At 40.2% G+C, this 13,850-nt stretch overlaps 1 protein-coding gene across 1 annotated transcript in view; it reads left to right on the top strand.

Moving 5' to 3' along the window:
* nt5dc1 (5'-nucleotidase domain containing 1) overlaps nt 1–12,840 on the top strand; it is an 82,077-nt gene extending 69,237 nt beyond the window's left edge. Inside the window, exons 10-12 of the mRNA XM_073492282.1 lie at nt 2,730–2,903; nt 6,463–6,631; nt 10,159–12,840. Of these exons, the coding sequence (XP_073348383.1) occupies nt 2,730–2,903; nt 6,463–6,631; nt 10,159–10,271 (456 nt within the window). The 3' untranslated portion in view covers nt 10,272–12,840. The remainder of the gene's footprint in view (nt 1–2,729; nt 2,904–6,462; nt 6,632–10,158) is intronic.
* The last annotated feature ends 1,010 nt before the right edge of the window (nt 12,841–13,850 follow it).

The raw sequence follows: 13,850 nt of genomic DNA, 5'->3' as shown, positions 1-13,850 counted from the left end.
CTGTTTGTGATGTCCATAAACAGTTTACATTTTTCCGTTTTATCAGGTTCATCCTAAAGATTTCTGATGATGATAAAGAACATGATTTTTACTAGATGGCTCTTCCACATAGGTAAGTTTTACTCACATTACTGAGGCTAAATGAAAGGTTCAGGTCTTCAGATTTCATTGAGGTTGGATATTGGCTTGGGTTGGGGAGAAACAGACAGAAATATTAAAATTTTCAGCCTTGAGCTACGACCTGAATTTGACAACCAGAGATCACATTGAAGGTCTATATTTGGAACGTGCAACACCACCAGAGATTGTGGTTGGCAGCGTTGTCAGTGGTTCAAGCTAGACAAATATAGGACACAGCAAAGAAATTAGACCAATGACAGACATCTGAAAGTACTGGAAATGCATTTGTCATCAATTTCTCTCATTGGTAAAGTGTAAAAAACTCTGATGCTGCAATGTATTTATTGGCCACACAGACCAACCCTAACCCTCCTACAGCACTGCCTCCGCTTTTGCCTCTTTCTTAACAGGCACATTATCACAAACTTTATCACTACTAAGGGTGTCACGATTTTGATTTTAAATCGAGATCGATCGAAATTTCGTCACAATCTTGAACTTCGAATTAAAAAATGTAATTGTCGATGCTGCCATGCTGATTTTGTCTCGTTGTCCCCCATCTGATTAGACATTTTCTTGTAGATGTTTACTACAAGAAGTGTATGAAACCCATGAACAAAATAGTCATATAGTCTGCCATTGTGTTATTAATGGATTGAATTACAGTGAAAACAATTATTCCCCTCTTTGCTGAGCACCTCCCTGGAACCCCCTCAAGGACCCCTGAATCCTGAATTCAATTCATATCAGCTTGGTATAAAGATCTATTACCACTTTCTTGAAATTTGCTCGAGTAGACAGAAATGATCAAGTCAGTAGGCAGACTCTTGTTTTAAGGACTTTTAACCTACACAATTACTAACTAAAATGAGTGCAAGCTCACCAGTTGATTTGATGGGTTAAGTTAGTAAAGAAACCTCTGGGAGTCTTATTTCCTTGCTGTACAGAAATGGATGGTAACCAATGGTTATTGTTAGTGTCAGGGTAAGGGTTAAGAATGGTTTAAAGAAAGAGCATCAGAAAATCTAAAACTGACTAGAAAGCACTCGTGTCAAATATTAAAAGTTTAAAGGATTTGTTAATTAACTGTAATAATTGTCTTTGGTATGGAGTGGTGACAATTAAAGGTGCAGTCGGTAACTTTGAGGAGAGAGAGGACTTAGCATTAAATTTGAACAAGTACAACTTTCAGATCCCTCCCCCTCCCTCTCCGCTGCACTCCTGCCCTGCCTCCGAGGCTGGCCGCGACGTTAGACATTACTGTTGTGAATAGTCAACATTGCTGGCCAACAAACGAGCAGAAATAAATCATGTCAACATGAAAAGTAATCTACAGCAATATGTATCCAGTAAAAACCCAGCACACACTGATTTCAGTAAGTTACTTCGATGTTTTTTTATAACCAAAACTGTCGTGAATATTGCTAAATGGCCAGTAAACCACGTATGACAACATTTATCTGTGAGAGCACAGAAACGTTAACATAATTATGAGGACAAAAACAAAACCGATAAGACTGCCAGGTCACTTCATAAAGATATTTTCTGCTACTTTCTAATAAAACAACGCCAACCAGTAACGTTAGCCCTAGCATCGGAAACAAGCTAACGTTAGCCCGACTGCAACATCACAGTAACATCACATGCACTACGGAGTAGTGGCTCCGGCTCTGGCTTCCTCTTTTTACTCGTCTTTGCCGTGTATGCTGTTGTTGGTGACGGAGGTATCGGTAGTTTTTTCCTCGCTGATGGTTGTTGCTGTGCCATTACTTTCTCTGAGCTCCTGAAGCCACTCTCAGAGATATGAGCTTGACCGAGAGCTAGCATGAGCTGAGGAGGAAGGGGGAGGGGGCTGTCCGCAGTGTGTGCGTGAGCAGTGATTGACAGCTGTCAGACACTCCATCAGACACCATCCTGGCTCTGATTGGTTCTTTTTGTTCGGGCGCGGTGGATTCTGGCAAATTGCAGTAGGAGCAGTAGGTGGGGCTAAATGAGCCTGTTTTTTTTTTTTTACAGATTACTAGTTTCATGTAATGATGTCTTTACATAGTGACAGTTTTAGCAAATATGACAAAAAGTTACTTTTATAAGACTTACCAACTGCACCTTTAACCAGACAGTAAAGCTGTTGTCTTTTCACTTTTTAGCTGCTTTTACTGTAAAGCCCTTTCCCTGTGTTCAGCATGTCAGCAGACTTCTGTTTCTTGTCATTTTAATCTTCCGCATTCTCCTCTCCTCACTCCATTTCCTCTGCCACTGGGAAGGGAATAGAAAATAAGCGTTCGTGGAAATGGGTTTTAAAGCTTTGAGCAACATGCACCTGCACTTCAGTTTTGGAATGTGCTTCAGTAAAGCCTGCCCCAGCCTGCTTTTTTTCCAGACGTAGAGGACAAAAGAGATGTGATGGTCAAAGAGGTTGTGATGACTTTTGCAGACTTGTCATGTCTGGTCTAGATCACCCTGGGGGGCCATAACACATGCCATTTTACTTTGACTCTTGCTAAGAGAAGAATTCATCTGAAGTGCAACTTGACCACAGCACTAATGTGTAGCGCTTCAAATTAAACAAGTTGTCCTGTTTGTCACCTTCTTTTTTGCTAACCCTGCAGGTAGTGTACTTTGGAGATAGCATGAGGTCGGACATGTTCCCTGCCAGTAGCTTTGGGAAGTGGGAGACAGTGATGATCGTGGAGGAAATGGAGGGGGAGGGTGTCCCGAAGAGTGACGCCGCAATGTCCAATGAGGCCCAAGTGGAGCCGTTGGAGAAAAAGGGAAAGTTTGAGGTAAGTTCACTGAAGCAGCTGTTTCCATTTAGCAACAGTTCCTGCACGCTAACCTCCACCCTTCAATCCCCAGCCCCCACCCCCACCTCTGTGAGCTTCTTCCTCTTCCTCTGGCCACCATGGAGTGCCACCATATTCCCTTGGTGTTAGTTGATGCGTCCCTATAAGGTTCTTTTGCATCATTGTTTTTATGTGTCTTGGCTCCCTTTAAAGGTGTGAATTGTAAAAATACAAAGTAGACCACAGAACATACTGGAGAGACTTTATATCTCAGTAGGTTTGGGAATGCCGTGGGATTCCCCACGAGGAGCTGGAAGATGTTGCTGGAGATGGACCATCTTGCTTGTCCTGCTGACCGGGCCCTGGACAGATGATCAAACACAAATACCCTAGTTGATACTGTATTATAGTGGTGCAAATTCCATATCAACTTTGCAAATAAACAAATTATCCAAATCAAATGATAAGCAGTGAACATGAGGCTTCTAGGGCCCCTTGGCCATTAAACAGATCCTCTTTGCCCACATTACCTAGTTGGTAATGCAACCTTGAATGTGGTATTGGTACAACAAAGTCAGGTGGGGCAAATCAGATTCCGTAACAGCCCCCAAGTGGGGATAACTGGACTGTCCTGTCTTAATCTACTATATTGCCACCAAGCTAAATAAAAGCAAAATGAAATTCTCCAGGTTCTTGTTTTGGGGCAAAGTACATCTGCAGGATGGCTGCACTGAACTTATCAGGAATTCTAGAACAACAGCTCATGTTTAAACAAAGATCTGTGGATGGAACAAAGGAGTCAGGGTAAAGCTTAGAGGAAGAGGCCTTGAGTTGACAATAAAAGTTAAGTCTGATAGCACCATTCAACAAAGCTGGCTTCAAGAGGAAATACGCCCATATCAGCTGACAGGGATGAACTCACATAAGTCCGTGGGTGGTGCACTGTGTATTTTTGTAGATAATAAATGAACACATTTCCAAATGTGTCACCCCAACTATGAACTCTTATCTGTCTTTTTTTTCATTTCCTGAGGGACTTTGGGCAGATTTGTCAGGCTAATCTGTTGTTCCTGGACCAGACGATGTTAAAGTAACAAAACAAGTTAACAGACAGTTACAGTAATGTAATTCTTGGGCATTCATACCAATTACTTCTAGTAACAATGTGAATGAACTGACAGATGTCATCACATTCTATATAATATTTTGTGAAAGTAACTAAGTTCAAACAAAAATGTTATAATAACTCATGTGTTTGGCAAATGTAACACATCTCGGACAAGATTTGCTGGAGTTGCTGAAGTATAAACTTCCCCAAGCCAACAAAAAACAGGACACATCACAATGTGAGCCTAAACTCTGATAGCATCCAAGCCCAACTTCACACAGTGGGGAAATACAATACAGTGGTGCCATCTGTGAACAGGGCTTTGTTTTAAATGTTAGCCCACATATTAATGAAGTCAGTTAATGATGTGCTTCTTTGCCTTTGAAATAAGTTAGTACTGTAGGCAGTTAGGCAGACATGCTAATGACTGCAGCTTTCATTAGAGCATTAATCCATTCCTTACCCCTTTGCTCTCGTGTTACAGTTTTTGAGCCCGTGGGCTGGGTGGTTTGGTCAGCTTACAAGAAAATATTCAGGGGTTTGGCCGTATGGGCAATGAGTGGCAAAGCAGCGTTATCTGAGTCACTTAACTGTCGATGAGTGCCAGGAGGATGTCCTTGTCTTTTGAAGAAATGGCTGTTAAACAGATCCTCTCCTCTCTATGCTGGCTCAAGCGGTGCTGTGCATTCCAGCAACTAGTGCATCCAGTGAGGGTGCTTTTAGCTCAGCTAGCCATGCACTCTAAGGGTTAAGAAATAGGTTTAATTCTGGAACTGTGGACTCTTCTTTTACTGCACAGTGCAGTCAAACACTAGGCTAAAACACTTCTGAGTAGAAGACACCTTTTTTGTAACAGTTCACCGTTATGATGTGAAGGAAGCGTTTTTCTTTTTTGTGTAAGTTTGTGTTTAAACTTGTTCAAAACTTCTTTCACTGCCATTCAACAGTAAATACTGCCATTTGGAACAATTCATAAGCATGGAACAATGTATTTGTTTGATTTACTCGATTTATTTAGCAAAGATTTTCCCACTACTGTGAGTGGGGGAGAAAGGGTTGGGCGGCACAGATATGCCCTCATAAGGGCCTGGGTAGGTGCAGGTATTAAACCAGTGTATCACTAGTGAGTATCTCTCTAAGCAGTGAGTACAACACTGGAACACTGCTACAACACGTTGAGATACCCAAAGACGCACCCGCTTGTGTAGTTATGGTCACTTAAATGCCCAGTATGTAATTTCTGTCACTGGGGGTCTCTCTAGCAAAACAAAACAAAAAACATTTGCAGAGTGTTGCTCAGTTCAGAGCCGGACAGTGGACAGAGAGTTGGGTGCAAAGTCAGAACTTCTGGAGGAATAAACACATCGGATTCTACTCAACATAACAAAATACATAACAAAGCTCTAGTTATTTTTAGACATTTTTGATGTAGAAATCTTACATATTATATCTTTAACGATGATTTGATGATCACTGTTTGGGGGAGAGGTCAATTAATTTGGTGAGTGCAGTTTTAGTGCTGTATTAAAGAGGAGATGTCTTAAAAGTAAGTATGTAAATTTTGTTTTATTTAGATAAGCACAGAGGAACATTTGTAACACCAATATGACAGGTGGTAATAATTCTGTTTGAGTTTAACACAGCCGTTGTCTTACAGATCAGCTCCTTTAAATCGAGCCAGATGAGAACATTACTGACACTGTTGCAATCTTGATGTTCATGAGAAAGATGACTTCCTTTTTCTTTTGGCTTGTCGTATTTTCATTTATCAGCATTATCTCAAATACCCAATCTGATGGCAGTGACAAGGCAGTGGTCTAATTCCCATGCATGCACTTAATACTGCAGAGGAGTAAGCAGTATACTGTGATGAGTTCCAACCCTGTCATCTGTGTTGAATTAGGTGAGAGAGTTCTGCATCAGCATGCTGAAGTGTATTAATACCCCATCTTTATAAATACCTCAGGCAGTCCTGTTTTGTTCTGTGTTTTGGTTCCTTCCAAATGTTATTTTCAGAAATGTATTGGGTACAATTCTCCATGACAACTTGATGATCACAGATATTTTGATCTTATCACTGAGTAGTTCTTGCTCACATTAGCTAATATGATACATTAGCAAAGCACAAATGTATCAGTTTGGTTTGGGAGGTTTCTGTCTTGCTACACCACATCCTGTTGTCACAACGATCGCTGCTCATCACATGTTTCTGTGTTTAAAATATATTGATGTTCTACGAGCGATTATGAGTACGACAGCGGGGAATTTCTCGGAAATAATGATTCAAGCTGTAGTCACACTTACCCTCAAAGCAGTTTGGGTTAAAGCCAGTTTAAAGTCTTGCTATATTACCCATGCTCAGGGTAGAATTCCCTTCTCCTCTTATCAGGTCTGTACATGTTTGCAAAAATGAAACACAGTTACATAGTTTTGTTTCGACTGTCTCAACAGGATCAGGGCATGAAGGCCCCCTCTGCCGTGTCCAATCAGTGGGGCTCCTACTTTGTTGACATACATAACAGCGGAGGAGGGGACGAGGAGAGCCAGAAACTGACCTGGTGCTGCCATTGCATTCATAAATACAGCACCATGGCCATCCCTAGTGTGGAGCACATAGCAGGTATGTGGAAGGAGACAAAACGTTGTTCCAGACAGTGTCAGAGTACAGTGTTAAAACAGAACTTAAATAATAAATGTGAGTGTGGCTAATACAAACAAATAACGATTGAGTCAAGTCTTATTCACCATTCAGGTTATATCTTTTTAACACAGATACTGTTATCAATCACTAAATAATTCCAATCACTTAAACTTAAAAGCAAGGTTCACCCTATTTGTGCCAGGGAGGTAGCCAGGATGTAGAAATGCATAATTCCCTAAGCACAGCCCACCAAAGAAATGTTGAACTGGCCATCAACCAAAATTTTAAAATTATAAATATATACATAGGTATAAATAAACCTAAAGCTGTTTAAACTGGGACCAAATCATAAAAGATGATGGCTTCTTACTATTAGACTAAAACAGGAAATAAGGAATAAAGGTTTTACTCTCACATCAACCTGTTTTTTTCTCTGCAGTTCAGTAGATAAAGGAACAAATCTGTTACACTAACTTTCTTCAGTTTATAAACATGGTGACAAAAGCAAAACTCATGTTTTATTTTCTAAAACCAAGCAATGTGAATGTTTTCCAGTGTATTCCTGTAAATGCACCCATATGTTCCCCAAAACATGCCCGAGAATCAAAATCATGATGTAGAAACAGGAGCAAACAATCTGATGTTAAAATTTTAGTGGTTAAAAATATTCATTTCCACATCAAACACTTTCTCACCATCATTTCAACACAGAAACATTCACAAGAATCAAGTCAGACACTGAACCAGATGCAGATGTGCAGCCAAATTTGGAATAAGCTCCAACCACCACCGCTGCAGAGCAGTTCCTCGGAAAATGGTACCAGTCTCCTTTAAAACGATGAGCTTAAGGCTTTTTTCACACTGATCATTTGAGTGTGAGCTTGAATGAAATCGTCCCAGTTCACCATAATCATGTTGATCTGCAAAAGCACACCACAGTTTGACTGGAACTCAAGTCAGGGCACACTCACACTTGGCCCAGTTGCTCCGTAATGTGCTGAAGCACAACTGTCCCTCCTCCCCAGTCCCTGCTGGCCTGCACTCACATTGCTCCGGCTGAAACCGGGCCAAACCACGGTTACCTCTTGTACAAACGTCATCAAGTCGTAGCATGGCCGCAGCACACTGCAGAACAACACAGAGAACATGACTTTACTGACTTTTTTGTGGCTTTGTGTCAGACGGCCATAGACGGCCCTGTCACACTCCTGGATTTCTTGATTATGCAAGGTGGTGTAATACACATGATTGTACTTCATGTCCACGTTGCACACCTGTGCTTCTGCTCGTGCAATCATACCTTGCCAAAGCACACCTCTTCCGACCGTGCCAGGGCCAAGAAAGTGTACCGTACTTGAGTACAGTGCAGAGCACTCCCGCTAGTCAAACAAACTGGACTTTGGGGTTCAAACGTGCTGAGGCATTGCCCAGTGTGAGTGCGCCCTCAGAAGGTTTTAAAGACCTCAGACAGTCCCTCCAGAAAAACGCGATTATGCGATCGCATAATTCAACGCATAATCAGCCAAAGTCCCCACATTTATGCGGGGGCCGCATTTTTTCAAAGACGCCGCACTTTGGCCGCATAAGTCGCCGATTTCCGCGCAAAATATGCGGGGCTTGCATGATTTCATAATCCCTGCATTTTCGTTGCAAAAAAGTCACATATATCTTCACAGAAAGTTGAAAAATGTTGTGTTTACTTCACACAAGAGCAGCCATTTTCCTCCTGTTGCCTTGGGAACGTTATGAAGTGATGTCATCGGAAAGCTGAGAACTTAATTATTCCCAGCACTTTCTGTGATGTAGTATGCTTGCTTATCATAGGAAGTCATTAGAAATGACTCTTTACATTAAGGTAGTAGCCTTGTGAGCCTAGTAACAGAGTTTTGGGGGAATCTTTTTTTTTTTCTTATTCATCAAATCGCAGTTTTTGCAAGTTCCCGCAATTTTTGCAAATTCCCGCAATTTCATTGCATAAAATTGCATAAATATCCTGCATATTCCATCGCATTTTTTAAGAAAACGTGCCGCATAATCAAGGATTTTTGCCCGCAACAATCACAAAAAAACTCCGCATTTTTCTGGAAGGACTGCTCAGAGTTCTTCATATAAAGAGTGTTCATATCTGTAAAAGTGTTCATACCTGTTCTGAATAGCACACTCACAGGTGGGCGAAAAAGACTGCTATTATGACCTTCTTCTGGCTGAATCTCACTGCCCCTGGATTTCTTTTCAAGAGCTCTTTTCCATGTCTGTAGTACTGACATGATCAACTGTGCGCATACTTTCCTTGAAGACATTCATGGTGTTGAACTCAATTGTCAAAAGAAAGTTAATTGTAAGAGGAATGAGAAAATAGAACTTGAGAAGGAATTTCAAATCCAGGCTAATTGCTGCTTGAAGTGAGCATTGATTGTCAGATTGTATTTTGGAAAGTTGCAGAAATGGTATGACGATCCCTCATGCAGTGCTTTTAAAGCATACAGAGGCCTTTATTCAAGGGGCTTAGTTTCTCGGTCTGGCCTCGGCAAAAGTGAACAAAGTTTTATTTATGTTTTGGGACTGCAGTCTTAGTGTGAACGCAGTCAAAGTGTTGAGATCTTTTGAGACCCCTTTTTCATTTTCTTTTATTAATACCGTATTGAAGACAAAACATTCCAGGCTTCATTTTCTCATTTTTGGAAGGTTTGGTTTGGCAGACCTGTTGTAACTGTATGGAGAAAAAGATATGAGTAATCAGCTACTCAGACATTTCAGACACTTCTTTGTCAATTACGTGTAATAGCACTGATAGTTGCATAGCAGGTTGCTATTGAAAAAACAGAAAATACTATCAAGTCACTGAGCCAATTTCAAGGAGTAATGCTTTGCAATTTCAAGTGTACAGGATGTCCAAGTTCATCAATCAGGTTTTTACAGCCACAAAATCAAACTAACCTTAACTTTGTCCAGTAAAGGCAGGATTGTCAGGGTGGAGACCCTCTGCACAGTGCAGTCCAGGACATTGTAGCTAGCTGCGTTTGATATACTTCAAAACAGTCATACCTTTTACTCAAACCCACACATCTGTAGCTTCTTGACATGTGTTAGCTCGCCAGAAAGAAAATTAATTTATTACCTTTGCTTCCTGGATCTGCACATCCTAAACTGCACCTTGCCATTTTCTCTGTCTATATGTAACAGCCAATGTGGATGTTAAGGCCCATGTATGTTTGAAACTAACTCGTAGTCACTTTCATCCCACTTGAGTTAGCAGGGCTGTAATTTATTGTTGTTTTCTCTTTGGAGGCAAAGGATCAAACGCAAGCGAGTCCAACATTCTCTGGCCTCAGTGATTACTACCTGCTGTTTAGAACAAAGTGTGCTTTTCCACTGAGGAATGAATTATTATTCTTGAACATTTGTTGTTACTTTTCAGCAGCAGTGGTGAATTAAACATACAGGAGGCCTGCACATGTAGTGAATAACTTGCAATTGACATTTTTGTTTGATTTGACTCTTTCTAGATCTCCCTCTGGATTACAAGTTCCTCAGGTTTTCTCCTGACAAGCCCTGCACCACCGGCTACTACCCAAGGCCTCCAGATTCTTTGCTGAAGAGGTGTGAGAGTTTGTTGTAAAGAATTTTTTAAAAAAGGAAAAAGTTGAAAAAAAATCCTCCCTTACCCCTCTGCCTCAGGAGAGGAATGTGCCTCCATTTTTGCCTGTAGTTTCCCACCTGACCCCGCCACCATCTGTGGAGCACAGGAAGCATACACTCCTCACCCATTCAGAGAAACCATGTGAATGTAAACCACAGTATCTCTGTAATAATGCCTACATTTGAACGTTGTTTCGTGGTTTATTGTACTGTACATGTGGAAATATGACATAACAAGTGTGTGTGTGTGTGCGTGCGTGTCTGCATACAGTAATAATAGGAAATGTAGTGTTTTTATTGTTTCATGTGTCATTTCCATGGTAACTCCGACTTCTTCTAACTTTTCCAAAGTAAAACGAAAAATTCTACCGTCCCCTTATCCCTGAAGTGATTACCACAAGAACGTGTCCACTAGAAGCATTACCCAGATGGTTACTGCAGGGTTTCTGTCAAATCAATTTGGTGCAAGTCCACGAGTCTTGAAAGATTTCTTTGTCATGCACAAATGGGAGATGTTCTGGTAAAATATTATTTGCATTTATTGAGCTTTAAAACAATTCCCGGAAACAACTGATACCTAGAGCGTTGATATATGATGTCCTGGGAATGAGACTCAAAAATATGCTTTCTCTAGAATTGCTTCCTCTACCTTTAATACAATTCAAATTGCGCTTTGAGAGTATGACCGGAGAGATTTAAATATGTTGTACTTGTCGTAGATTTTACTGGTAAATAACACAGTAATTACTGGATAGCGGAAACCCTGGGTCTGTTTGTCCCAAAAACCTGTTTGAATCATTGTGTCAGTATTGCTGTATAACACAGCTATTGTGATTTCTTTCTATTTAAATATAGTTTTACTGTATGCATTTTAGTAACGTTAACATGAGGTTAAAGGTCTAATGTTTCTTCTGTGTGAGTTTCGTAGAGGCTGTTAATCTTCAGGTCATTGTTGCTAAAGAACTGGCACAATGCTGTCCTTTGTGTTGGCTGTTCAAAAAACACAACTTTGGGAAACAATAATAATAATAATAATAATAATAATAATAATAATTAATGATGAAGACTATGCTAGATGTTCTCTGTATTATTTTTGGTGCAACAGTGACATGTGCTTTTTGAGTGATTGTGTAAAAATGTGGACTACTTGTGCTTCATTCATATGCAGTATCAGATTGAGATATGCTTTAGCCGACTTCTGAATGGTTATTTTGTCGGTGTGCATAGACAAATTGTGGATTTGTTTGTTGCTGTCAAGTCACAGAAGATTGATTTCTCGTTCATCTCTGGTGTTTAGCCTCACTTTGAACTAAGACTGGACCACAGTCAAACTGTTTCATCTTGATAGCTAGCAAGTTTGTCACAAAACAAAACCTCCGAAAGCAACTTGGGGTTTGATTGACAGCAGAGGTAGCTAGACTGTGCAAACTGGAGGTCTTCCATCGTCAGCTTGGTCTATAGTAACTGAGAACATTTCATTGGATTGGGCCTAAAATTTAAGATTGTGACTCAACACGGCAACAAGACAGGGAGAGGACATTTGAGATGCTACATGGTCAACTCATGTCAGATTCAAACAAAGGTTAGCTAACAAGCATTTAGTTTGAAATAATTTAAAGAAAGACAGCAAACTGCTTTACCTTCGTCCATGACTTTTTCCAATCCAAAAGTCTTCCATGTCCCACATCTGTTCAGCACAGTTAGCTAGTTTACTACATTTTTTTGTTAGCTAAGGGAATAGCAATAGCCTATAGGCTGCCCCTTAGTGAACTATAGTTCGCTAAGGGGCAGGCAAAGGATACAAATATAAATGCCTTTCATTGGAGGACGAGGTAGGCAGCTTGCACTTACACAACTTGAATTCTAGTTTGAGAGAAATCATTACATACCTAATGTTAATTTTATTCCATGTCTTAACTACAGTTTGAATTTCAACTAAAATGCGTCAGCCATACTGTGTGAGGTCACTGTACCTAGCTGTTTGGTTTTTAAAGTTTTACATAAACAAGATACAACATGTAAATTAAACTAGATTCAAGTTTTTTGGAAGATTTGACGGAGCAGGACTAGTTTCTTGGCTAGCTGCTAGCTAGTTTACTTTAGTCCTTGTGTTATGCTGGGCGAAACAAGCCGGATCTGTCTCGATGCTATCCACACAAAGATGATACTGGTTTCAATCTTCTGAACTGACTCTGAGGAAGTCATCAACTAAATTTCCCAAATGTTAAAGTGTTCCTTTAAGATGACCACCATCTCACAAATGAAGAGAGAATATTTCGACAATAAGCAGCATACAACTTTTAGCATGTATGTGAGATTGGTCATCATAAGTGAATTATTTCTTGTGCTGTGTGTGCAAGTGTTTTATGCATACAGCTGTTGTGATTGTACTCTTCTTTTTTCATCCGACCTGGAAAATTTGACATGCACATTTGCCTTATGTTGGATTCATTTGTGGTCTTAAGTTCTTAAAAACACAGGGACAGTTCAATTCTGTGTTACAGTGTTGAAGTAATGTCAATTAAATAAAATGTTCTACAATTTTCTTATATATGGCTTTCTCTTTTTTCATTTTTATTGGCAAGTCTTGGACTACACACACTGAGTAACACAGATCAGTTGCAAAGGTTGAAATGGGAGCTAATTTGTGTAAGTGGGAAAAGTTAAAACAAATACATGTGTAATTTATTGGTAGGCCTACCAGTCTCTACAATCATAAATGAAAATGTTTCCTATATTTAAAATAAATGACTACCCTAGAGGTAGTCTTCAAAAAAAGAAAAGCTGAGACTTAAAGAGTTAAAGCCCTGTCTCTCTTCTGTCCCAATAGGGCTGGCCAGAGTGGGACCTGTGGTCCAAAGACCAACAAGTTGGTTCTGACAAAAAATATATAACATGAATCACTGTTTATGATTTCCTATTTTTGTGAGGTATGCTCTTCAAATGTGTAGGATCCCTACTTATTAAATAGTTACATAATCCTAAACTTGGGATCCTAGTAGTAAGGAAGCCCTGAGATACAAGTGAGGAAAATAACTTCTAAAGACTTTCCTGGCAAAACATTTACCTGTGATCTTAAGCCATGAACAAAGGAGAAAAAACAATTTAGATCAGACTATGAACATGGATCACCAGATTGTCTTTCCTCACTGCCTCACAGCTTCTGCATAGAACCATTTTTGCATTTTCACAACACAGTACTGTAGGTTCTGGCTTTTGTTTCAGCTGTGGCCCTCCCAAAGGAAAAGGTTTGGACACCCTGCTCTAGAATGACCATGACATTTTGATTTATTTCTTTTAAAGAAGTTTTTTTGGAAGAGGAAATCACACATTCTTATGTATAACCATACACACACACATATAGGTATGCCAAATATTGTTGCTGGGGATTTCTGAAGCACCCGAAGGCATCAACAAGTCAAGTGAGGTGATATGTAAGTCCAGTAGATAGTGTGTGTCCGGCCTGTCAGCATTAGTTCGGCCCTGTTTCCTTCAGTACCTGTGGCTCAGCACCGGGAGGAGGGCCACACTTAATCCATTAGTTCTCCTTTAAGCCTCT

The sequence above is a fragment of the Pagrus major genome, chromosome 22 (assembly GCF_040436345.1).
Source record: "Pagrus major chromosome 22, Pma_NU_1.0".
In the NCBI taxonomy this organism is placed as follows: Eukaryota; Metazoa; Chordata; class Actinopteri; order Spariformes; family Sparidae; genus Pagrus; species Pagrus major.
This window is presented reverse-complemented; position numbering and strand designations above follow the sequence as displayed.